The 25,840-nt window shown below is 42.0% G+C and overlaps 1 protein-coding gene across 2 annotated transcripts; it reads left to right on the top strand.

Annotated features, from left to right (window-relative positions):
• The first annotated feature begins 1,643 nt into the window (after positions 1–1,643).
• On the top strand, positions 1,644–17,350 carry LOC144593575 (cytosolic 5'-nucleotidase 1A-like). Of its 2 annotated transcripts, XM_078399337.1 has the most exons (7): positions 1,644–1,702; positions 2,257–2,451; positions 2,561–2,728; positions 4,657–4,786; positions 8,567–8,689; positions 15,082–15,266; positions 16,109–17,350. In XM_078399337.1, exons 2-7 carry the CDS (start codon positions 2,317–2,319, stop codon positions 16,472–16,474), a joined length of 1,107 nt encoding a protein of 368 aa, XP_078255463.1. In that variant the 5' UTR covers positions 1,644–1,702; positions 2,257–2,316; the 3' UTR covers positions 16,475–17,350. The 2 variants fall into 2 exon arrangements, with proteins under 2 accessions (XP_078255463.1, XP_078255464.1); XM_078399338.1 differs by lacking the exon at positions 1,644–1,702 and having other exon boundaries at positions 2,321–2,451; positions 2,566–2,728.
• Positions 17,351–25,840: the final 8,490 nt, after the last annotated feature.

Below are 25,840 nucleotides of genomic sequence, written 5' to 3'. Positions count from 1 at the left end.
ATTGATAGGCTTTCTTTATAATTGCACCAATGTGCTGGTTCCAGGACTGATCTTCAGATATATGCAAGCCCAGGAACTTAAAGTTATTGACTCTCTTCGCCACTGATGAAAACAGTTTTGTGGATCCTCGGCCTTCCTCTTCTGAATTCAACAATCAGTTCCTTAGTTTGACTAACAACGGGAGCAAGATTGTTGTTCTGGCACCATTCAATCAGACGACCGATCTCCTTCCTATACATATTATCTGTAATTCGTCCAACAGCAGTGGTGTCATCTTCAAATTTAAAGATGGAGTTGCAACTGTGTCCGGCTATGCAGTCTTCGGTATAGAGAGAGTAGAGCAAAGGGCTGAACACAATGCCTTGAGGTGCCTCTGTGTTGATGGTATCGAACAGGACGTGTTGTTGTCAATTTGCATATTCTGTTGATATGGAAGTCAAGGATCCAGTTGCAAACTGATGCACAGGGACCCAGTTCCCTAAGTTTGGTAACAAGTTACAGGGGATGATGATGTTGAACGCCGAGCTGTAGTCTACGAACAATAGCCAAAGTACGTGTTTTTATTGTCCAAGTGTAGCAATGCAGAGTAGAGAACCAGTGAGATCATATCTCCCATTGATCTATTGTGGTGATAGGTAAATTGTAGCGGGTTCAGGTTCTCGGTGAGGTTGGAATTGACATGCAGCGTAATCAACCTCTCAAAGCACTTCATCACCACGGATATTAGTATCACCGGTTGGTAGTCATTGAGGCATTGAGAATTTGGATGAGGGGATTGAAGGCTTTGTGGCCTATTTTGCAGATGCTACATAGGTGGAGAGGCAGGTAGTGTAAAGAAAACAGGGACTCTACAGAAGGACTTGGACAGTTTGGAAGATTGGCCAGAGAAGTGGCAGATGGAATAGAGCATTGCAAAGTGTGGAGTCATGCATTTTGGTAGTAAGAATAAAGATGTCGACTATTTTCTATGGTGGGGGACTGGGTATCAGCCATGTGGATCTTCTTAACCTGGCTGGAGTTTGGCCACACATTTGTGACAGCTTCACAGCATGGACAGCAGTAGTCACAGGTAGAGATTTGCCATGGGGGATTAGCCAGGCTCTGGACTGTCCTCATTTCTTCTTGAAATTAACATTTCTCACACAATCTATTGTTAATGAAGTTTATAACAGGCAGATAGGAATGGGGTGCTCAGATAGCAATATGGTCATATACCTGGTCTTGGTGACGAGTGAGTTCCTGCACATCAGAAGGCTTCCCCTGTTCCAGTTACACCGATTCATCAGGAAAGAATCATTCAAAGGGGAAGAGAGATCGGGTGTAGGGAGAGTGGCTGATGGATCCTAGGGCCTCCAACCCAGTTGCTACTACCTCTGCGTGCTCCCCACTGCCACTCTCCTTACTAGCCCACTGGTGCCTCCAGCCCTCATCTGCCAATAAAAGGCTGTTCCACAGTCATTCACTGCAGAGCTAGGGCTGGACCTTAATGGGGGGTGCCAGAGGAGTGTCCCGAAGAGCCACCAATGTGCGGGCCCGATCCACCAATGCACCCGCCGGACAACCGCGGCCAGACGACCGGACGCCCCTCGGCAGGCACGACTCGCCCCGCAGGCCTCCTAGGGGACTGCGGAGAAGTCGGGTGGCAAGCCTGCCAGGGTCGAAGGAGCCTCGGCGGCGATGGGAGCCTCGGTGGAGATGCAACGTGAGGGGGGTGGGGGCAATGGGGACCCGGGATGGGCGGTGGGAGAACAACGGGGGACCCTGTGTGGGGAAGGGGGCTCTGGTTTAGAATCCTCTGCCCAGGTGATAAGTCTGTGTTTGTTTGTTTGTTTGTTCCAGTGACGGCAGCCAGACAACAAACAGTCCCTTGACCTTTTGTTTTCACTTTTACTAGTTTTTGCCTACCTTTGATGCTGTGATTGTTGGCAGACCAATTTCCCACCTGGGATGAATACAGTGTTATCATATCGTACAAGGTGCATCTTCGTAGGTTGGGCATAACCCAATCAAGCGGGGACTGGTTAGCCATTCTATTCATTTCTTTTAGACCCAATAGTTCATCCTAATTGGACTCAAACATAGCTTTTGAAAAGCACCACCCTGCAGATACTGGGATTCTGATAAAATGGTGTTGCCTCTGCTGCTGTTCAATTTCCGCCGGTCTCTCTGAGTTCAAGCGACCCGCCTTGTACTCAGCTAGCATCACGTCTGCAACAACGCCCAGCGCTCGCACTTCCTACTTGTAGTTTCTTTCAGGAGCTGAGCCACCCCAGAGTCGGACATCCCGGCCTGTATCCACTCGCAGCTGTTTTGAAGATGAGCGAACGGGAAATGAAACCCTCGGCTGCTGATCAAAGCGAACACCAGGTTAACGAAGGCTCCGGGGACACCGACTGGGAGGCTGCAAGGGCGAGATTTGAAAGCCTGGCCTCCACGAAGAAGCTACGGACTGTGAGTACACAAGGCCTGGGAGTTGCGGTTGTGTAGTTGCAGTGAAAGGATGCAAGTGCTCGGTATTATTGCTAACATTGTTACCCTGCTGCCTTTGTGCTCTCGCCAGCCCAGGTCGCAGGATGCCATCACGATCGCGGTGTCCTCTCGCTGCATCTTTAACATGACGGAGGAAAGGAAAATCTACAATGAACAAGGACTGGAGACCTACATGAAATACCAGCAGGAGCACGAAGAGGAACCATTGCGGAAGGGTCCGGCCTTCCCCTTAATCAAGGTATAACATGTCCTCAGTACTTCCCTTAACCCACTCTCCTCCAGCTCCCTCTCCTGAGCTCTGTGCATTAGAGGTTTAGAACCGAGTCAAAGATGCAATGCTTTGGTGCTTGTGATATTTTTAATGCTCTGCGGGCAAAATAACGTTATTTTATGCCGCCCCTGCGTTCAGCTCTGAAAGGGAGGTTCGTGCAAAGATTGTAATACAATGAATGAATTAATTCGTGTGTTCCGGCCGCAAGATTAATTTAAGGGAAACTTCTACCCGGAGGGAACTGCGGGTGGTCTGCAGTAGCGGTGAAGCTCTGGACAGTGTATGTGGCGTTGGACTCACACCAGTGTCCCGGCATCCACCCGGAGGTGTGTAAACGGGAGAGCTTCAATTGTGCAACGCATCACAACTGTAATGAAACAACCAGCAGCGACTTGAGTTTGCGGAGTACGAAACACACAAACAACAATTTGGCTTCCAGGCAAAAGTGAAATTTTTTTTTTTGGCAATGATAGACTTAACAGTGGTTTGCAGTGGCATAAAGGAGAACTATTCATTTTGAAATTTCCAGTCCTTTAATAAGCTCAGTCAGAAAATAAAAGCCTTGTGGCCTACGCCTTGGAAAATGTTGAACTTTTCCAAAATAACTAACACAGGAAAACATTTGAAACTCAAGTATGCTATTATAGATATATTTCATTTTGGATCTTCCTCCAAGATTTTACAACATATCCCCACCCCACCCTCTACACACCCCCACACCCCCACACCCCCCCCAAAAAGATTTGCAGAAAATCATTCAGAAAGATCATCAACATTTGAAGAGAGGAAGTGAGAGAAAGAGAGTGACTTCGGCAGGTAGAAATGAATCTTTACAAATGTTAAATGTGAAAGTGGAAATACAGAAACAATCAAATTTACACAGATACACTTTAAACACAAAAATAGGAAAGTATTGCTGAATTTACAAATTCCTGGGAATGCAATTGGTGGAAAAATGTATCATTCAGTTTCTTCATGGGTGATGTATATGTTATTAAATCAAGTGATTCAGTGAATACTTCCATAATTCTTAACAACTTGGCCTGCCAGAGATAGACATTTTCCTTTTAGATCAGTGAAGAGCAATTTTTTTTCGGTCACTTAGTTCAATTATTCAGAAATGAGTAGCACAGTGGTAGAGCTGCTGCCTTACAGTGCCAGAGATCCTGGTTCGATCCTGACTATAAGTGATGTCTGTACAGAGTCTGGACATTCTCCCTGTGACCGCGTGGGTTTTCTCTGGGTGTTCCGGTTTCCCCCCCACACTCCAAAGAATAGGATTGTAGGTTATGTAGGAAATAAAAGCTGCAGATGCTGGTTTAAATCGAAGGTAGACATATAATGCTGAAGTAACTCAGCGGGTCAGGCAGCATCTCAGGAGAGAAGGAATGGGTGATGTTTTGGGTCGAGACCCTTGTTCAGACTCTGTTTCGGGTCGAGACCCTTCTTCAGACTCCACATTGTAGTAGGTTAATTGGCTTCTATAAATTGTCCCTAGTGTGTAGGATAGTGTTAATGTACAGGGTAATTGCTGGTCCGCATGGACTCAGAGGGTCGAAGGGCCTGTTTCCACGCTGTATCTCTAAGGTCTAAAGTAAAGTCTGAATAGTTAATTCAGTAGAGACCATACAGTTATTTAGAATTGGAAAAGTATTTAAAAGAGAATGATACGACAGGATATCGGAAAGAACAATTGAAAGCCCAGTTCGAACAAACCCATTTATCTTAATATACTCTACAGTGCTAGAGTGCCATTGATCAGGGATTTTAATTACTAGTTTGAAATTCAAAACAGCTTTCACTTTTTGGAGAAATGGATCATTTACTTTTTTCCACTGTGTTTACAAATCAGTAAAATGTCTTTAGTTGGAATGTAATGATGTTGTTTCTTCCAGGCACTGGAAACGGTTAATTTACAACTTCGTGAACTTTACCCTGACAGCGACGAAATATTTGATGTAGTTCTGATGACGAACAACCATGCTCAAGTGGGTGTGCGGCTGATAAACAGTATCAATCACTATGGTATGTTCACAGAAATTCTGATATATATTTGGAGACACAAGGAACTGGAGATGCTGGTTGGCAAAACAAAAAACACAAAGTGCTGTAGTAACTCAATGGGTTAAGCAGTATATCTGTGGGGCATGGAAAGGTGCCATTTCAGATCAAGAACCTCCTTCAAGTGTAGTTGGGGTAGAAAGCTGGAAAAGAGGTGTGGAGGGGGGGGGGGGTTGATTGGTAGATAGGTTGACAAAATGCAGAGATGAAAAGAAGACAAAAGGGTTTCCAATAATGAGGGAAGATGAGTGAAATGTGAAGCCAGAGGGAGGGAAATAAGTGGAAGAGGATGGTGGGGAAGGTGTGTGTGGGGAGGGCTGGAAGGGGGGAGAAGATATCTATTTACTAGAATAAATGCATATTGGCCTTTCTCTTTGATTTATGTTGTGATCCTTCTGCTGCATCTCCCCAAAAGTAGTACAGGTTCTTTCCACTATATGATAAGTCCTTGTTCCACTCCAAGAGGAAAAGTGACTACATTAAGCTCTGTTGCTCTAGTGACTTTATCACTGCGTAATATGATTGACTTTTGCCCTTGCATTCTTCTTAAGTATTGAAAGTATTCTCCCGCATAACAATATGATTGACTTTTTGCTTCTTCAGTAATGAATGTATGCACCCACGAAACAGGCTGCTAAACAACAGAAGGCATTCTGGGTTCTGCCATTATCTGGTTAAATGGCATGCCAATGATGCATTTATCTTTGATAGTTAAGTTTCCACCAATTAAAGGGTAGATGTTTGATGAGCAGTGTGAGAATAATTTTTTTGTATGTATGGAACTTTGAAACATGTACAAACATGTCATTTCACAGCTGAATTTTATCTGTAAAACAGCTTCTCTAAATTTAGACAATTAATTATATTAATACTTTATGTAATTTTTACATTTATGACAATGATTGTCAATGTAGGGATATGTATACCAAATCAAAAATGTCAATTTAAAATTAATGTTTAAGTTATTAAAACTACTGTATGTTTTAATTCATAGACCACTGTTCCAGCCTATAACCTTTTGGATAAATATAAAATCTATAAGCATGAAATATAGAAGGTGCACAACAATATATTGAGCCTCAATATTAAAACTGCAACAAATGTATACAAATGACAATTCAACATTCCTCACTTCCTTGCGATAAAGAAACTTTAAAGAAAGTTAAGGTGGAAGGAGAAAGGGAAAGATTTAATAAGAATCCGAGGGTCACCGTTTTCACACAGTGAGTAGATGGAACCAGGTGCCTGGGGAACTATTTGAGGCAGGTACAAAACAAATGTACAAATTTAAAATACATTTGGATAGGTTGAGCATAGGAAAGTTTTAGATGGAAATGGGCTAAACGCCGACAAATAGGACTAGCTAATGTGGGGCATCTTAGTTGGCATGGATGAGTTGGCCGAAGGGCCTGTTTCTGTGTTGTATGACTCTATTACTCAGATTGATTGCTTCCTCAATTCCCTTTAGTCCTCTTGGTCACGGAGATTGTGAGCATTGTTGGCAAGGCAAAAAGCTTTTCACTGTACAATAAATTACACATTAGAATAAAATAAAATAAACTGTACTGTCTGATCCTTGGACAGAGTGGATGTGGAGATGATGTTTCCAATAGTGGGAGAGTCTAGGACTAGAGGTATAGCCTCAGAATTAAAGGATGTTCTTTTAGGAAGGAGATGATGAGGAATTTATTTAGTTAGAGGGTGGTGAATCTGTGGAATTCTTTGCCACAGAAGGTTGTGGAGGCAAAGTCAGTGGATATATTTAAGGTAGAAATAGATAGATTCTTGATTAGTACGGGTTTCAGAGGTTATGGGGAGAAGGTGGGAGAATGGGGTTAGCATGGAGAGATAGATCAGCCATGATTGAACGGTGGAGTTGACTTAATGGGCCAAATGACTTAATTCTACTCCTATCACTTATGAACTTATGATCCTAATTGGTCTTGAAAAGGTAATCCTGAATCACTGTGGTTTGTGTGGGCAAAATGTAATACTTCTATGTTGCCCTTGAACTGTTAGCTGGTAGAGATTTTGAAGTTGGGAGCTTTCTTGATTGAAGAATTCTCAGTGAGGCTGTCAAACTGAAGCATGGTCACTGACCTCGCTTTCAAGTCAACCAAAGACCTCAGGCATTCAACTAAAATTACGGATGAGATGCTCATGGTGGAAATGGATCCGTGGGAGTTCACATTATGTCCTACTTGTTTGCTCAAAAGACATGGAAGAACACTGCAAAAATCTTAAATAACTGGCTGGCCTTTTTCCAACTGATAAATGGGCTCAATTAATATTGGGCCCTGTGTCTCCCTTATAGTGATGGGTGTAGGCTTCTGAGTTATCAGTGCACATTCCTAACCCGCCCAGAAACACCAATGTTAAACATGAAACAAGAGAGTCAATAGTCGTTTATTTGTCACATACACATAAATGTGTAGTGAAATGAAACATTACCCGCAGTTGAACAATAAGACCAATAAGATTAATCAATAAAAATGCAATAACACATACAATCACAACTAACACCAAACAAAAGGAAACATCCATCACAGTGAGTCTCCTCCAGTCCCTCCTCACTGTGATGGAAGGCCAGAATGTCTTTTCTCTTCCCTGCCGTCTTGTCCCGCGGTCAGGCTGTTGGAGTTGCCACGTCGGGGCTCCCGATATTGAAGCCCCCGCTGGGCGGTGAAAAATCCCGCGGCCTATTTCAGGCCGCGCCGGATGGTGAAAGGTCCGTGGTGGGCCGACCCAAGCCCCGCGATTCGGGGCGGGCGAACACGCTGCCGCTGCCGGAGCTCCCGATGTCGGCCCCCATCCAGGGGCCTGCTGGCTTCCGACGTCCACGCGGCCTGCGCCGGAGCCTCCGGAGACGAGTCGCAGCCGTTCCCGCAGCATCCGCAGGCAGCCAGCGCCACAGGTGGTGAGTCCGGGCCGTGGGCTCTGCGAACCAGAGCCCCAGGTGGTCCCAGGTGCATGGCCGGTGGTAGGCCGCAACGGGAACGGAGACACGACACGGAACAAAGGTCGCATCTCCATTCGGGAGAGAGAATGTTACAGTTCCCGTTCCCTCCCACCCCACCCCCCCCCCCCCCCCCCCCCCCCAAAACATAACATACAACACTACATCATATTAAAAGTACAATTCAGACAAAAACAACAAAAAACACAAAAGACAGACGGACTGCAGGCAAGCCGCAGCTGCGACGGCAGCGCTGGCTCCTCCCCAACTTGCTAACTTGCATTCCATGATGAGACAGCTTCTGAGAGTATAATTGTGAGAGATTTTGTTAGAATGCACCTAAGGTATTTCTTCCTTGGGTTTCACAAACTCCTTTAAAGTAAGACCAGCAACCTGAGCAATCCTGTACATATATTGGCAGGACATGATTTAATATTTGATGTCTTGTTCCATTTGCATGTTAATAAATTTAGACCAGTGCTGATTTTCACAACACTGTGGAGAAATAGGCATTCAGTGCACATGCCTTGGTCATAATGTGGCCTTGTGTAAACATGAAAGAGGTTGCTGAACACTAAAATCCATAAGCTGTGTCTTCAGCATGTTCAGGCATGTGTAAGTGAATGAATCAACATTGTGAGGGAATGATGTAATTTTATAGTAGAATGCTGATTAGCAAAAGTGTGCATTGTAGTTTGAATATTATCTAATTATAAATTTAAAATCAATTTCAGCAAACATCCTAGAAATTTAATCTTGTTAATGACATGTTCTTTTTTTTTAAATAGGACTTTCAATTGAAAGATTCTGTATGACGGGTGGGAAAAGCCCAATTGGGTACCTGAAAGCATATCTTACCAATTTATACCTATCGGTAGATCCAGACAAGGTGGGGGAGGCAATTGAAGCAGGTAAGAACCTAACAAAATAATCCATGTTGGGATGAAATGTTTTGCAAGCCTGTAGAAAAGAAACCAGTTTTGGCCTACGGCAGGCAGCCACCAAAACATGGAGCTGTTCAGGTTCAGATAGCAACAGGACTATGCACAGATGAAATTTACCTCGTTCTATTTGAGAGCTTTGAGAAAAGTTATTTTCTGTCTTCCAGCCTTTCACTCCTGAATCTTTACTTAATTGAAAAGATCATCTGATCTTTTCATACTATAGTTTTAAGATAATTATTTGAAACTAATATTGAATCAACCTTTACTCCTGTTTGTTGCCTGAAGTTTTATTTATATAAGATAAAATACCAATTTACCAACCAACATAAATACTGGCTCTGTGATATGTTTTGCTCGTGAAATCACTGCACTAAAAATAAATAGTAGCACATTTTTTGGCCAGGATTTTTCTCTGGAGCTCCACTAACAGTTTGGTGTGTGGGTTGAGGAGTAGAATTTTGGGAAGGTGTTTTATCGATTACTCCACTCCTCCAGAGTTGCTGACACTGATAGTAGGCATGTGGATTTGTTTGGTGAAACACGAATCGGTGAAGTAAGATAGTGATAGATATTTGCATTTTATTTGATAACATTCCTATCATTTGCTTGTAACCAATGAATTTGGTATTCATTGTATTAGAGGCATGGACTGTTTTAAAATTTAGGGGAAAAGAGAGATGGCGAAGACTGAAATAGATTGGGATTGTACTTAATGGCATTTTCATACAGATGATTCGGGTGGGATGTATCTTAAGTCTTCAATTGACGGAAAGATATGTTAGAGTTCTATCTGCGCTATCAGACAACGAAAAACACATTAGTCACCTTAAGTATGTAACAATACCTATTTATTCACGCATGCTGGAGTGGCAGAGCAACCCCGAGGTTGGCTACATACTCGTTGTCCTTTGTGGTCCCACTCAAAGGTCCGCTACAAAAGCCGTGCTTATATACCTGGAGGGAGGTTACATACCTATTTCATCATCAGCGCATTTAAAGCAACGGCCCTCGTGCTAGACCTGCTCGGACATGCTCCTCTCCACGTACACCCTTCACCCTTTCAGTTCCTAAACTCATTCATTCCCTCATAACATGATAACAATTAAAGTCCCCGCGAAGCACAGTGTGGTCGGATACACTGCATTAGAAATATTAATGCAATTACCAACAGAAAAATAGAGCAGTAATGTAGTATGGGCCCCCAGAGACCTCTGAACCTGCTAAATGACCACCAGCTGCCCCCATCATTGTAGCCATGCATCTGGCTCCCAATTTCCCTGATTTTATTAACTTCCTGGGATATGTGGACAGCTCTAACATTGGCGTAGTCGGCAGTTTCTCACTGGGACAGCTTCCGATGATGGAGTAAGTGGCTGCAGTCTGGCCGGAACCTCGAAGGGAGTAATAGTGCACTATCGGATCCATTGAGTCTGAACTCCCGAGCAAGTTCCCTGGAACACCGTGGTCCCTCGTCTGAGGTAGATCTGGTTCCCTGCAGAGATCTTATAGAAGACAACGCCAGGTAAGAACATTTTGTGAATTCAGCAGTTCAGACTGTGAAACGAGTTTCCGGGAGAGTTCCGAGGAAAGTGGGGACAGTAAAGTAGTAGTAATAAAGAGGACTGAAAATGGGACAAGCCCTGGATAAGAGTGATGGTGGAGCTCCAGTACAGCACATGTGTTACTTAGACCCAGAAAAAAGTAAAGATTACAGACTTGTCAGCTTTATTGACCAAGAGACTAGGAGACGAAGCTTGGCCAGTGGGGGGAACGTGGAATGTAGAAACCATTAAGCAGGTGGGGCAGCTGCTATGGGAAAGAGAGGTAGGCAAGAAATGGAAGAAAAGAATTAAGGAATAGAAAGATGAGGCGCAAAAGAAGTGGGATGCGTCTCGGCGTAAGAGTTGGATGGATAATGCTAGCCATAGAAGGATACAGTTACGTACAAAGGAAGGCATGCTGAAAAGTTGGGATGTATTACAGGCGGACTGCCAATGGCATGATGATCAGGTGAAAAGGTTAGAGCAAGAAAAAAATCCAGTTGGCCAACAGAATAGTAAACACTTGGTAAAGCAAAAACAGAAACCTAAGCGGAAAAAAACCCTTGTCTGGTATGGAGACCCTGTTTATAGAAGAGGGGGATGAGGAACAAAGTCGGGAATGGTGTCTCCCCCCATATGCCCCCGGCCACCAGCCCCTAGGAGCAGGAACTCTCCCACTAAGATCCCATCGGGGGGGCTACGGCACCCCCACAGGAAAGGGCACCCCCAGAAGAAGATGATACCGATAGCGACTGGGAAACTGAAAAGAAGGATGAGGTAGACCGGGAAAGGGCTGAGGCAGGAGGAGCAGTAATTGAATTCATCGGTGAGAGAGTGAAACAAAAAGCGCAAAGGAAACGCGAGGCCGAGAACCAACAGAAAACATTAGCCGGACAGAATGGGGTGTCGGCAGTAATGCATGTATACACCCCGTGGAAGCCACAGGAAATGCTGTTAATCTCTAAAAATGCCCCAGCCCACGTTAAAGACCCATCTGGATTCGTGATTTATATAAGATCAACATTAACTATGTACGGTGCAGCCGCGAGGGATGTGTTCGTTCTAACGCCTGCTATCCTAAATCCGATCGAGGGCGCGCGATGGAAAACCCTCTTGCAAGCTGCAACTTGGGAGGCTCTCGAAGTACTATACCCCAACAGCGACCCGGCGTGAATCGAGGCCATGCTCACCGCCCTAACCCAATGCCTAAAACGACCCATTGGCATTGGCAAAGTCCTCCAATGTAGACCCTTACCCAAGGAATCGGCACATGATTTCTGGGGAAGGTTTACAACGGTGTATCGCACCTATGCAGGAGACGAAACCTTTAACCAAGATCGACAATCTGCACAGTTTAATGCAATCTTGATGCAATGCCTCCCCGCGCGATTAGCGGCACAATCAAGACCAACCGGACAGTACCCAGGACCAGCAACGACGGGCGGTGTTTGCATTCTGGAGCAGCGGAAAGGATGCCGACCCCTCAGTAGTACCCAAATGTAAGTACGAGTTCCATGTGCGCCCAGATGAGGACGAGGATGAAGACAAAGACACATCCCGTTGCACAATGCTGCCATCGGGAAAAATAAACCAAGGGCAGGGGGTGATCCACCCTGTGGAGACTGAGACAACCGCCGACCCACGAGATGTAGTTGCATCTTATCTTTTTTTTTCCGTTGGATGCTTTGCAACAAATTTCAAGGACAATAAGCATCCCATGGGAAAGGGGGGAAATCAGGTGTGTGGGAACTACGACTGGGGAAGAGCCAGGAAAGAGTCATAGCGTCCGAGAACTATATGGTATTGAAGCAGGCCTTTCAGCCCAACTCAACCATCCCGACTAAGATGGCGTAACAAGCCAGTGTATTGGGGCTACCAGGGGATGGTGTGGGGGAGCTGTTGAGTGGTGCTGGCAGGGAATGTCATGGGAATGTCATGGGAAGTGATGGGACTGGCCTGCATGGTGATGATGTGGGAGAGGGATTTGGTGGTGGGAGACCGGAACATGGCAGGTCTGAGGTAGAGGGATATAACGCAGGGCTTAAAGGCTTGGTGTAAGGAAGGAAAGATGATGCAATTGGCCAGGCAGTTCCTTCATAGCAAATAGTCATTTCCCATCCAATACCCCTCTTAAGTTCATTTTTCTTTCAGCTCATAAAAAAAGTCACGCTGTGAGTTATTGCTACTCATTGCTACACTCAGATTGCCACTCATATCTGCATTGTGGAATAGGCTGGGCTGTGTTAGAAAAAATATTAAAATATGTTTGCCTCAAAAATTGATTGACAACATATTTCAGCATTATGCAATTTAAATTGCTTTTTTTTCCTGAAATGATAATTTCTGAACTATTCACTCTGGAAATGTAACGTCATTCCCTAATGCAATTCTGCCAACGCAATCTTTGTGTCAGAATGAAGTGCTTCCTCGTGTAGGGCTCTTCCTGGAGGATTTGGAGGGAAATCAGACCGTTGTCCAGGAAGTGACCACTCCCAAGCACTCTTTGGGACAACAAGCCATTGTGCAGGGATTGGAGCCCTATACATTAAATCCATGAATTACCTTTCATCCTTGGTTCCCCCTGCCCCAAAGTGTGTTCACAATGCCACTTCCTTTTGTCACTCTTCTCTACAAGATGTTGCAGAACTGGACAAACCTGTTTGCAGTTGCCAAGTCATGAGAAAATGCTGACCTTACAACAAAGCAAGTCAACAAATGTGTGACAGTTCATCGCCAACTGGCAGGTGATGAATCCACTGCAAGTCATCACGTGCAAAAATTGTCCTTTGGTTTGATGCAAGAGAAATAAGTCATTTTATTTAGCATAATGGGCAATGCGGTTTTACTCTGAATTAGTTGTCTCTGAATGTTGAACTGGTACAATGGTCATCACAAATAACTTCAAAGATAGATTTCATAAATTTACATTGCAAATGAGGAATTTTGCATGTTGAAAATTTAGCCATGGAGATTCAGTAAATGACAGGATATTCTGATATTATTAACATTTCCTCCCTGCGTGATCCGATATTTTACTGTGCTGTGGTTACATTTAACTAATGTGATGTAATGTTCATTACTTCACGTATTGGGTAGATGTTATTAATAAAACTTAGTTTGGTACTTTGGAGACAATATCAAACATGTTATGTATGCAAAATGTGCAGTATCTGAGCACACAGGGTATATTCAATATTGTATCATGCTGTCAAAATTTCTATGCCATAACCAGGCACGCTATACCTCAAAAGTATAGTGTCACATTATATTTACACTTATGCTTCTCCTGTGTGAGTTTTTACTGGAAGGCACAAGGACAAACCTCAATACATTTTAAGCCCTGTAAATTAGTGATTTTCAACTGGATCTGAAAGTAAAATGGTATAAATATTGGTATTGGAAAGAACTGTAGATGCTGGTTTAAACCGAAGATAGACACAAAAAGCTGGTGGAGTAACTCAGCGGGATAGGCACCATCTCTGAATAGAAGGAACGAGTGACGTTTCGGGTTGAGAAGGGTCTCAACCTTAAACGTCACACATTCCTTCTCTCCAGAGATGCTGTCTGTCTCGCTGAGTAACTCCAGCTTTTTGTATCTATCTTTTGTAATAAATATTAAGCAGGTGCTCAGCAGCTTCAGACTCAGTGCGCAGTGGCACAGTTGCTGCCTTACAGTGAATGCAGCCTTTTGCATATCCCAGTAATGACATCAAGTGATATGTCAACGAAGTGAGGGAAACGTGACATACCTGTTGTTCATCTTTTCTTCCTTTGTTGTGAAGCTAACCACAATATTAATCACATTATCACATTCACATTCCACGCTCACAACCTGCTTTAAAATCATGGCTTTGAAATTGAATTGTGGTTTGATTTTTTTTTAACTGTTCTCTGAACTGTACATTATATAGTTTTGAGTCTTGCACCTGTTGATATCACATTACTCTCAGCTCACTGCTACCATTACTAGTTGGCTTGAGGAGGTTAAAGATCTTCCAGTGGCTGGGGTGCTTTTCCCACATGTAAAAGCAACTTCCGGAATAAAATGCTGGGGAAAAGAGGGCAATGGGCACAGGAATTGATACATTTCACCATGAACTGGCTTGTCTTCGGATTGATCCCTCTAATCTACAGGTCTAAAAGAATGTTTGGAATTAGGACTCGTATTGACTTATTATTGCCATGTGTACCGAGACAGAGTGAAAAACCTTGTTTGTATTCGATCCAGTCAAAACATACTACCCATGAGTATAATCAAGCCATGTGCAAGTACAACAGGTAGCGAAATGAGAAAAATAACTATCGTACAGAATACAGTACTACAGCATTAGAATGTTGCAGTTCCAAAGAAAGTACAGATTTTTAAAAGTGCAAGGGCCACAATGAGGTAGGCTGGAAGATTGGGGTCAACCCTCAGCTGAGAAGCGGTCCATTTAGTACTCTGCTAACAAAAGGGGAATTGAGCTGTTTCTGAACTTGGTATTCTGATTTCTAAATTTAGTATCAGCCTCTAAACATCATAAGTTTAAGTCATTTTCAAACTTTAGTATTTGTTGAATTACTGTATGGCTTTAAATGGAATTCCTCACTGCTTAAACAGGAATGTTAGCTACACGATAGGATATCCTACATGGATAGGACAGATTTGAAGGGATATGGATCAAGCGCAGGCAAGTGGGACTAGTGTAGCTGGGACATTGTTAGCTGGTGTGGGCAAGTAGGGCTGAAGGGCTGTTTCTACACTATCACTCTATGACTCTAGGGTGGTAGTTAGCATTTATGGCCTGCAATAATACTCTGCCTTTTCCGTGATTTCAGGAATTGCAGCTGCCACCATGTTTCAGATGAAGACGGAACGGAATCTTTCGGATAAGCAGCTGAGGGTTGCATTTGATGGTGATGCTGTTCTTTTCTCTGACGAGTCAGAGAAAATTGTAAAACTTCATGGATTGGATACCTTTTTTGAGCATGAAAAGAAGTATGAAGACAATCCACTTGCAAAGGTAAATTTGATGCGCACACTACTTTCTGCTTTGTTTACAGTTTCACAGAGGAACTAAAAAATAAACTGTTGGAAGAACTCAGCAGGTTAAACTTCAGCTGTGTAGGCAGAGGGATGGTCCTGATGCAGAGTCCCAGCTCAAAGTTAACCATCCTTTTGCCTCCATTGATGTTGCCTTACCTGCTTAATTCTTTCAACAGTTTTTTTTGCCTCGGATTTCAGCATCTGCAGTATAATGTGTCTCTGTTCACAGAGGAGCTGTTTGATTTTCATTTATTCCATGCAGTTTTTGCCTGAAACGTTTTCTGCAAATTAGCTTTCAGGTATTTACAATACGAGGAACTGCACAATCCCCTACCTTTTATGCCTAGATTTATTACTCTCCTCCATCCGAGTCTATCTGTCCGCTACTCACGCATTTGTCTCCAAAAGAAATCACTAAATTGAGACATCTTAATTTCTGAGAAATCTATATGGTGTATTATTTTTCTAGAAAACTGGACATTGATTTGAGTGATCATAAAGGCAGATGCTGCCAGTTCACAATTGCCATTGCACTGAAAAGCAGATTACTGATACTAAAGAGTTCTCTGTCTGGCAGTTGAACAGGATCTCATGGAGACAAGGAAAACTGATGGGGGATGAGGGGAATCAATAAATAGAGAGGAAGAAAGGAAACAGTTAGTGGAGAATTGAAAGGGAAAATGGAGCAGGGGGTGATTATTGGGAAATGGGGAACTATGTGCTATGGAAGGGTCCTTGTGAAATGCTGCAGCTGTTGGACCGGGACACACAAACCTTACCCAGTATAAAGTATAATTTGTCCATTTATTTTACATTTAGGGTCCTCTCAAGGGATTTTTGGAAGTATTGGGAAGACTCCAGAAGAAGTTCCATGCCAAAGATTTACGTTGCGACTGCCCGATCAGGACTTATCTTGTCACAGCAAGAAGTGCTGCAAGTTCTGGAGCAAGGGTTTTGAAGACCCTCCGAGGCTGGGGGCTGGAAATTGATGAAGCACTCTTCCTCGCTGGGGCACCAAAGGGGCCAATGTTAGAAAAGATTCGCCCTCATATTTTCTTTGATGATCAAATGTTCCACATTAAAGGAGCACAGGAGTTGGGAACCATTGCAGCACATGTGCCATACGGCATTGGACAAAAGTACAATAAGAGCACTCCCATAACTGAAAATACTAAAAAAAGTTAAACTATGTAAAAAAAACAAAAAAACAGTTGTGCTGTTTATTCCAAGTGGAATACGAAAATGCTAAAATTCAGGGAATGAGAAAATTTAACTTCATTCAGCAGTTGGGCCTTTTCCACATAGAAGTCGTACAGGTTTGTAGGTTAATTGGCTGGGTAAATGTAAAAAATGTCCCTAGTGGGTGTAGGATAGTGTTAAGGTACGGGGATCGCTGGGCGGCACGGACTTGGTGGGCCGAAAAGGCCTGTTTCCGGCTGTATATATATGATATGATATGATAAGTCGTTTATTTATTTCTTCTTTTCCAGACTTCCCAGAATGTATTTCAAATTACTTATCTTGTATACTATCAGGCTTGACGGGTAGAAGAGCATGAACAATCAGCTTACATTTTTAAGCCACTTTTAATTCTGATCACATTTAAGAAAAGGCAAACACTAGGTGTGACTTTTTCTTTAATTTTTGTGTCCAAAATACGTACATGGTTACTTATTTTACAATTACATAATAGTAATGATCCAAGAGGACATATGGATGATATAGATTTTCTGATTGGGTGTTTTGCAATAGTTAAAACAACATACTTTAACTTTCTTTATCCTGCTGCACACAAGTGCTCTTGGCATATTGTGTAATTGATATTACTTGCTTAGATTGGAAATTAAATTACCTCGAAAGTGGCCAAAGGAATCTCTCAAAAATCAAAATCTTACAAAGCAGAATGAGGTCAGTCTGTGCCACCTCAATCCATGCAAGACCATTTCATGGTTTTTTTCCTTTGCCCTTTCTAATTTTTTTTGTTGCAAATATTGCCTTCACTTCCCAGTTAAATGCTTTTACTAAATTTGTACCAACAGTTATAGTATTGCATGCCCTTCTGCGGGTCGGGGGGGGGGGGGGGGTGGGTTATTATTTTTTTAACTTATTGCCCACATACAAATGGTGGTCTGCTGTTCCCTAATATTCAGTCTCAGACTTCATAATGAAGATGGCCTTCTGGGAGGAGGCAGGTATTAGCGACTGGGGCATAGAATTGTGATTAAACTCTGAATCAGAAGGAAAAGGGATGAGTCAGGCTTATGGACTGGAATTGTGGAGGGAGGGATGGGTGGAGTGAGGATTTTGGGTGGGAATTAAAGCTGTGGGTGATTGCTCTTGTGAATTGAAGCAATAGTGATGATGAACACCTCTGTTAAACCAGTAATTGGATGGATTAGAGTTCCAATTCACCTATACAAACACCGTAATCCCTATGTTTTACACGGGTAAAAAATATCTTCTCTGTCTTTTCCAGTTTTGCTGATGCCACTGTTCTGATCAGAAATATGTGCATGTTTCCTGCAACTTTACCACCAGCCTGTTTATTCTCCATTTACCAACCATGGGAGGAAATGCAAGTGGTGATCAATAGGTGTTACATGGATATAATTTTCTCTGCCCTAATAATCCTCTGCTGTTTAAGGTAGTTTACTTTAATATTCGTGACTTTTGACCTCTTGCTACAAGTTTATCAACCATAACCGTGCGTATTAGCTATAAGGAGTGGTTGGATCACATTAAATTGTTCATTCTAGAGCATTGGAGATTGAGGGGAGACCTGATATAGAAGTTTTTAAGATTATGAGAGGCATCAATAAGGTAGTTCAAATCTTCTTTCCAGCTGGAAATGTCAAATACTAGAGGGCATTGCTTTGAGTTGAAATGGGGAAAGTTTAAAGATGTGCAGGACAAGTTTTTTGCACAAAGTGTTAAGTGCCTGGAATTCACTGCCAGGGGCGATGGTGGAAGCATATATGACTGGTTTAAAAGGCTTTTAGATAGGCACACAAATATGCAGTAAATGAAGCTATGGATCGTATGCAGGCAGAACAGATCAATTTACAGTGGCATCATGTTTGGCACAGAAAGTATGAGTTAAAGCTCATGTTTCTGTGCTGTACTGTTCTATATTTACTCCTATTCCTCTTTTTTGCAGCAGCAGCAGTAGATCTCATGTTGGAGCACCTTTTTTTCTAAAATAACATTGTTTATATTCAGAGATTAATTTTTGCAGAACCTCGGTAATTGTTTGGGCCTGCCGTGCAGAGCACCACGTTGAATGGGATGAGTAGCAGAAAAAAATATTTTATTTATGAATCATGAAGATCATTTCAGGATTTTCAAGTTCTTAATATTGAACTACTAAATTGCCTTTATTTGGTTTGCGTGTTGATAACTTTTGACATCTGTCACGTCAATGGCACTTTTTTATCCAAGTCACATTTGGCAAACATTATTTCATTACCTCCTTACTAAGACCCAACTGAAGTTGTTGGATGGGGTTCAAGAATTTCAGACAAGGCAGACAAAATTGTGGAAAATGCTGATTTTGTTTTTATTAGTAGCAGTAACCTGCTATGGTTGGAACATAGTTGTTTGTGGAATTGTTCATTGGAGGGGAGAATAGCTTAAATTACATATAAACATTTTATACTTTGATAAAAACTAATTTGTATTATGTTGCCTTGTGTTTCCTCTTGGGGAACAGCAGCTGTAGGTTATGAACCATCCATTATCCGACCTTTGGTGAAGACCAGGTAATGAGTGGAACTAATGACGGGTTGCCTTGCTCTAACTTGGAAGCAGATTCCAGCAACTGCTGGTCAGGGCAAACTAACTTTAGAATCTCTGCAGACAATGTACCATTTTTTCTGCTTTTTGACTGTCACTCACCAGTGGCTGTGTGGAACAGAGGGAGTGAGTCGGACAGGAAATTGCCTTCTTATCCTCTGCATAAACTTTGCAATTTAGGTGGGGGCTTATACTTACAAATTCTTTTTAAGTTCAACAGTATGAAATGAGATAATTATTTCAGTCCAAATGTAATATTTTTGACTGTTGTGGTTATTGAATAGCTTCTGTGTTTCATATTTGTTTTGTTTGTCTTTACCTTTATGGATTGTTTCCAAAAACTACTGTACTCTATCTTAAATTTAAATAAAGATGGCTTATGAAAAATCATGACTAATATTACACTAATTCTCCATTAAAATGTATTAAGGAATTAAAGGATGACTTTGAATAAAATATATAATCTATAAAATAGAGAATAACTATAACATTTGAGAAAAGGAAAAGAAGTTGTGAAAACACTGCAGGATCTGGCCACTGGAAATACAATGATGGCCAAAGCTTCACAAGTGAACCTAGACCTAAATTTCAGAGTTAAAAATGTAGGGTAGACCCTTGCATTATTTAGTGCAATGTCCAACAGTTGCATTCTGTGTTCGTCTGATTGCACTACAGAGCTGTGCAACCCACAGAATGCAGTTATGGTGTGAAGCATTTCCTGTGGGATACGATACGAAAAAACTTTATTTATCCCAGGAGGGAAATTGATCTGCCAACAGTCTTAAAACACAATATACATGAAACATGAAATTAAAGTGACGAGTGGAGGAAATAACCAGGCCTACGGTGGCAGCAAAACCAACTGTCGAAAAATTATTTTTTCCTCATTGGAGACTCTGACTATCTTTGATCAGACTTTACTGGACTTTATTTTGCACTAAACGTTATTCACAATATTTCCCTTCATCATGTATTTGTGCACTGTGGATGGCTCAATTGAAGTCATGTATTGTCTTTCCGCTGACTGGTTAGCACACAACAAAACATTTTCACTATCTCTGTACACGTGACAACAAACTAAACTCAATAAACTAAACTCCTTTGACTGATGGGTCTGACTTGTCATTTTCAATCAAGCATGAGTTCCTGATGTGCTTTATTGTCTACTGTACTCTTGCTATGTGGGGCAAAGACTTTGCAGGAGGATGAGTACCATTAAAGGATTGAATCGTGCGGCTTCGGTAAAGCTGGAAATAAATGCAATGGATGGATACCTTTATAATTTATGAACGCTGTGCACTTGCTTGGTTAAGCCTTGGCAGAAGTCTGCAACCCTTTCTGGATTTCAGTTGTCCATGAGGAAAAGCATTAGTTACCCATTAAATGGACCCAGACTCCAGAATGAGTTGATACAGATCCATTTGCAGACATGGAGGGATAGTAGTGCACATCCGCAGTTACTTTATCCGCAGCAGGAACTAATATCTCAGTCGTGACTAAGTTACAGGCTCATTTTGCACTGCAAACAACAATGTTAGGGAAATATAATTGAAGTTCCAAGACTCCTTGTTATCAGAAAAGTGTAGGTTACTGTAAATCTCAAGACTTAAAATTATCATGTGAAGCAGTTTACTGTGGGGGTCCAATTTTCATGCTGACCACTCTTTGGGTAAAATGCTTTGGTCATTAATACTTATTCCATTTCCTTACTGCCCTCAGCTATCAAGGCCTATTATATAGGTCCCTACCTAAACCTCTCTGTCTCTGTAAACATTCTATAAAATCTATTCTGTTGATTGTCCTAATTTATTAAGTATTCAGTGTCAAATCTTGTTTGATAAAACTCCTGTATATTTGATAATACTTATGTGAAGCAGCCCAGGATATTTTATTGTATTAAATGCCCTATACAAATGCAAAGTACTTGCTGATTCCAGTTTTTCTAACTGATTGGCTTTCTCCTTATTATGTCAATTCATTTTACAATCCCAAGCATTTTAGTCAAACTGTCCCCTCACCTGATATGTCCCTGGGATTACAAGATAGGTTTACATAAAAATAAAAACTAAGAAATAGAAGCAAAAGAATGCCAATCTGCTTCTTATACTTATTCCTCCATTTAGTAAGGACATGGCTGATCTTTTACTTCTGTGTCACATTTCCTCAACTAGTTCCATATGCCTTTAATATCTTAATAACGAAAATCTTACCTGGTTCTAGATACTCTATCCAAGGGGAACTTAATCCATGTATCTACACTGTCAAGCCTATTGAGAATTGGGTTTGCTTCAATGATATCACCTACAGTATATATTGGCTCATGTTGCTCACACCCTCCTCATGCTACAAACCTGCCCATCTCGGGAATCAATCTCAATAATCTTTCATGAACTGTTACAATTGCTACTATATCCTTCAGTGAAGAAACTATCTCTGTTCTTTCGCCAAAATTTCCCATCACCAAATGCATAGCTCCTGCCCCATAACTCCATTATTTGTTTGAAACCTTCTCTATTCCCATTCTAATTTAAGAGAAGTCCATCCAGCAGAAAGGCTCGCTCTTTCCATGGTACTCAGTTTGGTCTTTGAGTCCTTATAATATTGTGTGAATCTACATTGTAGTCAAATGTACAGAATAGAGGAATTCTAATTATATTGCCTGATTAACATGGCAGTTTTAGCATTGGTTGCATAATTTCACCAGCACATGTTTCACTTGCAGATAAGCTATTATTTTAATTAGAAATGTATCCATCAATGTTTGCTATAACTCAGGTTTCCCTTGAGCATATTAACATGAAATGCATGATATTAGCAAGCTTATTAAGTGACATTTTGCAGAATCTACAGCAATGTCTGTAGCTGCCACACTCCTGAGAGCTTTCTCTGTAATATGAAGGATATTATGTGTCCGAAAAGAGCATTTTTGAAGGATACTATTGAATTGAAATGAGTTTAGAACAAAGTGAAAATGATACATAAATGGAAAATCTCCCATGCTAAGCATCTGTACCTTTCTTAATTAACCACCTGGAATGGGAGTTTCAGTTTTTTAGTACTTCTTTAGCAGTATTCTTTCTGTGGATGCAGTCAAATCGTGGGAACACTGCCTCTTATACCTGAAACCACATGGATGCACTTGATTATTCCTGATCATTTTCTTCTCTGCATTGGCTTACTCTCCCAGTCTATTGTAGGAGCAGTCTAGGATGTGTAGGAAGGATCTGCAGATAGACACAAAATTTTGGAGTAACTCAGCGGGACAGGCCGCATCTCTGGATAGAAGGAATGGGTGAAGTTTCGGGTCGAGACCCTGCTTCAGACTGATGTCGGGAGGGGGTGGGACTAAGATAGGATGTAGTAGGAGACAGGAAGACTAGTGCTATATATGGCCTTAGTTACTTCCTTAAAAAAGACATTTAGGTTTGATAGCCATGACCTACCTTAATTTCTAAGTTGGTTCCATCTAATTAATTTTGATTTTTCTTTGGACTCAGTTATTCTTTCAATCCAGATTGAAGTAAGCTCCTTATCAATTTATCTCCCTCACCCCTGACATCAGTCTGAAGAAGGATCTTGACCCGAAATGTCACCCATTCCTTCTCTCCTGAGAAGCTCCTGTCCCGCTGAGTTACTCCAGCTTTTTGTGTCTACCTTTGGTTTAAACCAGCATCTGCAGTTCCTTCCTACACATGACCAATTGACTGATTGCCAGTGATAAGAATCACTCTGGATTACAGAAGCTTGTTTGAGTGCCTTTCTAGTAGACCTGGTTCTTAAGTAGCTCCACATTGTTTCTTTAATCAAGCAGAAGTTCTATCAACTATGGTGACATGATATGGTGATGGCCAGCATGGATGGGTTGGGCCAAAGGGACTGTTTCTGTGTTGTATGACTCTATGACGTACAGGTATGTAGGTTAATTGGCTGGGTAAATGTAAAAATTGTCCCTAGTGGGTGTAGGATAGTGTTAATGTACGGGGATCACTGGGCGGCACGGACTTGGAGGGCCGAAAAGGCCTGTTTCCGGCTGTAGATATATGATATGATATGATATGATATGATGGGATTAGATTAATTGATTGTGTAAATTGTATTTTGCAGAGTTGAAACAGGCGCAGTGGTTTGTACTTTGCATTTTCCAATTCTCAGGATGACTAACATTTTAGATCATTATTCTATGAGTGTAAAAAAGCTCACATTCAGATGAGAATTTCATGCTTCAATTGATACCGTTAATAGCTTGGTGTTGAAAAAACATTGCAGATTTTGGAATTAAACCCCTTTCTGGATGTTTTTTAATATATTAACTTTAACACAAATATATACCTCTGAACACATCAATGAGAATTTATAAACATTTAAATAAAAATGAATGTAATATTTCCAGGTTCGGAGTGTATGGAGTTTTCAGCGTTAACTATGACTTACCATTGGAGAATATTTACCCACGTGCAATGTTTACAAATCACTGAGCTCTTGGTTAAAACCTATAATTTGAACGTTATTTTCTGTCACATTTAATGGCTATCCAATCTGGCCTCTGGTGTAATAAAACATTTTAATTTACATTGGACATCCCGTGACTACTTCAGGCAATCAAACAGCACCTTCAAAGCCATGACATACTTTTGAAGTTTCGGGCCCTTGTAAATGTCAGCGTTGCATTTACCAAGTTCTTCCAAACAACATGGTAAGGACCAGATAAGAGGATTAAAAATGTTGATGGGGGAATTACTCTTGGGAATTATAATGGCAGTTTCTATACCTTCTCAAAGTCCAACTTTGACAGCCATTACTGCCCGGGGATGTGGTGGAGGTATAGCTTACGCACACACCGCACTCTGAGATAACAAAAACGAATCTTCCAAACGCTGTTTCTTGATTAATTGGTCTTTATTAAAGTAGCACAAATCAAAGGAGTAATTCATAACTTTTCGTTCTTATCAACTGTTTCTTCTTCAAACAATACAGTAAAGATCGTGTAGTCGTTACCGTGTGGTCATGGTGCTTGTGGTAAAAAACTCTATTCTCTCCATCCTCCGAGACTAAACTGACCCACAATCTCTGTGGCTACGCTGGCCTCCTCAGATGTGGACACTCCCCATTACTTATCAAATCTCACCCACCAGTAAGCAAAAAAGACAGAAACTAGAAATATTAAACATAGCCATAATATAATGACAGTACCTAATTTAAGTGCAAATAGCACCTACAGGAATGTTTTACAAACTCAAATACAAGAAGTTCAGTCTAGTTAAGTTTTTAAGTTTAGTTTAGAGATACAGCACGGAAACAGGCCCCCAGCCCACCTAGTCTGTGCTGACCAGCGTTCCCCACACACTAACACTATCCTTCAAGCACTAGGGACAGTTTACAATTTTTCCATGCCAATTAGCCTACAAACTTGTACCTCGTGGAGTGTGGGAAGAAACCAGAAGACCCGGAGAAACCCACGTAGGTCACAGGGAGAAAATACAAACTCCATACAGACAGTACCCGTAGTCAGGATCAAACCCGGGTCTCTGGCGCTGTAAGGCAGCAACTCTACCGCTGCACTACTGTGCCGGTACAAATCAGAATTGAAGCCATTTACAATCAAGCCTGCTTTAAGTTGCAGTTAGGGGAAATGGGTGGAGAGAATAAAAGGAATGTCTATGATTGGGTGGAGGCCAAGGCGGTCTGACTGACACAGACGGTGATAGTCCATGGTGAGAGTGAGGGCAATGAAGTCCTCCGTGTTGCCCGTGTGCCACTAAGTTGAGCAAAGGGGAAGATGCCGAATGTGAATATACTTCTCAGCATTGTAGTGCATAAGTTCCAGAGACAAAGTCCAATGTCCGCAATGGGGTACAGATGAATCAAACAGTTCCCTGGCTAATGGGAGGACCATTCCGTTGATTATTGTGTCAATGTAAACAAGCTTACATTTAGTGAACAATGTAATGCTTCAATTCATTATGTTAGTAAGATAGTGTTAAAAAAATATTGCAGTTTGGGGAATTAGACCTCTTTCCAGAAGAATTTTGTTTATATTAATTTTATTACAAATATAAATTTGGGATTATATCAATAATAATTTATAAATATTAAAATAAAACTGAGGGTAATATTTCCAGGTTTTGAGTGTGGGGAGGAGTGATGGAGTCTTCAGCATCAACTTCACTGGAGAATGTTGATCCCACACGCCTGAAAACAGAGGGGAAGAAGCTCTTTCTGAGTCCGATGGAGCAAACGAAATGTGTAGGAACGTGCTGCAGATGATGGTTTACACCGAAGTTAGAAGATAGATGCTGGAGGAACTCGACCCGAAAAGTCACCCATTCCTTCTCTCCAGAGATGCTGCCTGTCCCACTGTGTTACTCCAGCATTTTGAGTCTATCTCCCGAGTCTGGTGGTAAGCCTTCAGGCTTCTGCACCTGTTTGCACGACGAGAGGAGGAAGAAGGAATGGCCGGGCTGGAGGAAGGCTGGGAGCCCGGGGTTGGGGGCACCTGGGTGATGCGGGCTGGGGATGCGGGCTGGCGCTGGGGGATACGGGCTAGGGATGCGGGCTGGGTGATGCGGGCTGGGGATGCGGGCTGGCACTGGGGATACAGGCTAGGGATGCGGGCTGGCGCTGGGGATGCGGAATGGCCATGCGGACTGGGGAGTGGGATCAAGCTTGGCTATTGATAGGCCGATACAGGTGAGGGGAGTTTAACTTACAAATGGCGGCATTAATGACAAAGGCACTAATGAGGTGAAAAGGGGACTAAGG

The sequence above is a fragment of the Rhinoraja longicauda genome, chromosome 5 (assembly GCF_053455715.1).
Source record: "Rhinoraja longicauda isolate Sanriku21f chromosome 5, sRhiLon1.1, whole genome shotgun sequence".
Taxonomy (NCBI): Eukaryota; Metazoa; Chordata; class Chondrichthyes; order Rajiformes; family Arhynchobatidae; genus Rhinoraja; species Rhinoraja longicauda.
Note: the sequence above shows the minus strand (reverse complement) of the source record. Positions and strands in the feature narration are given on the sequence as shown.

Coding starts and splice junctions, on each gene's coding strand:
- LOC144593575 (XM_078399337.1), top strand. CDS start 2,317: ATGAGCGAACGGGAAATGAAACCCTCGGCTGCTGATCAAAGCGAACAC. Junction 8,690..15,081: donor GGGGGAGGCAATTGAAGCAG/GTAAGAACCTAA, acceptor CCGTGATTTCAG/GAATTGCAGCTGCCACCATG. Junction 15,267..16,108: donor AAGACAATCCACTTGCAAAG/GTAAATTTGATG, acceptor TTTTACATTTAG/GGTCCTCTCAAGGGATTTTT.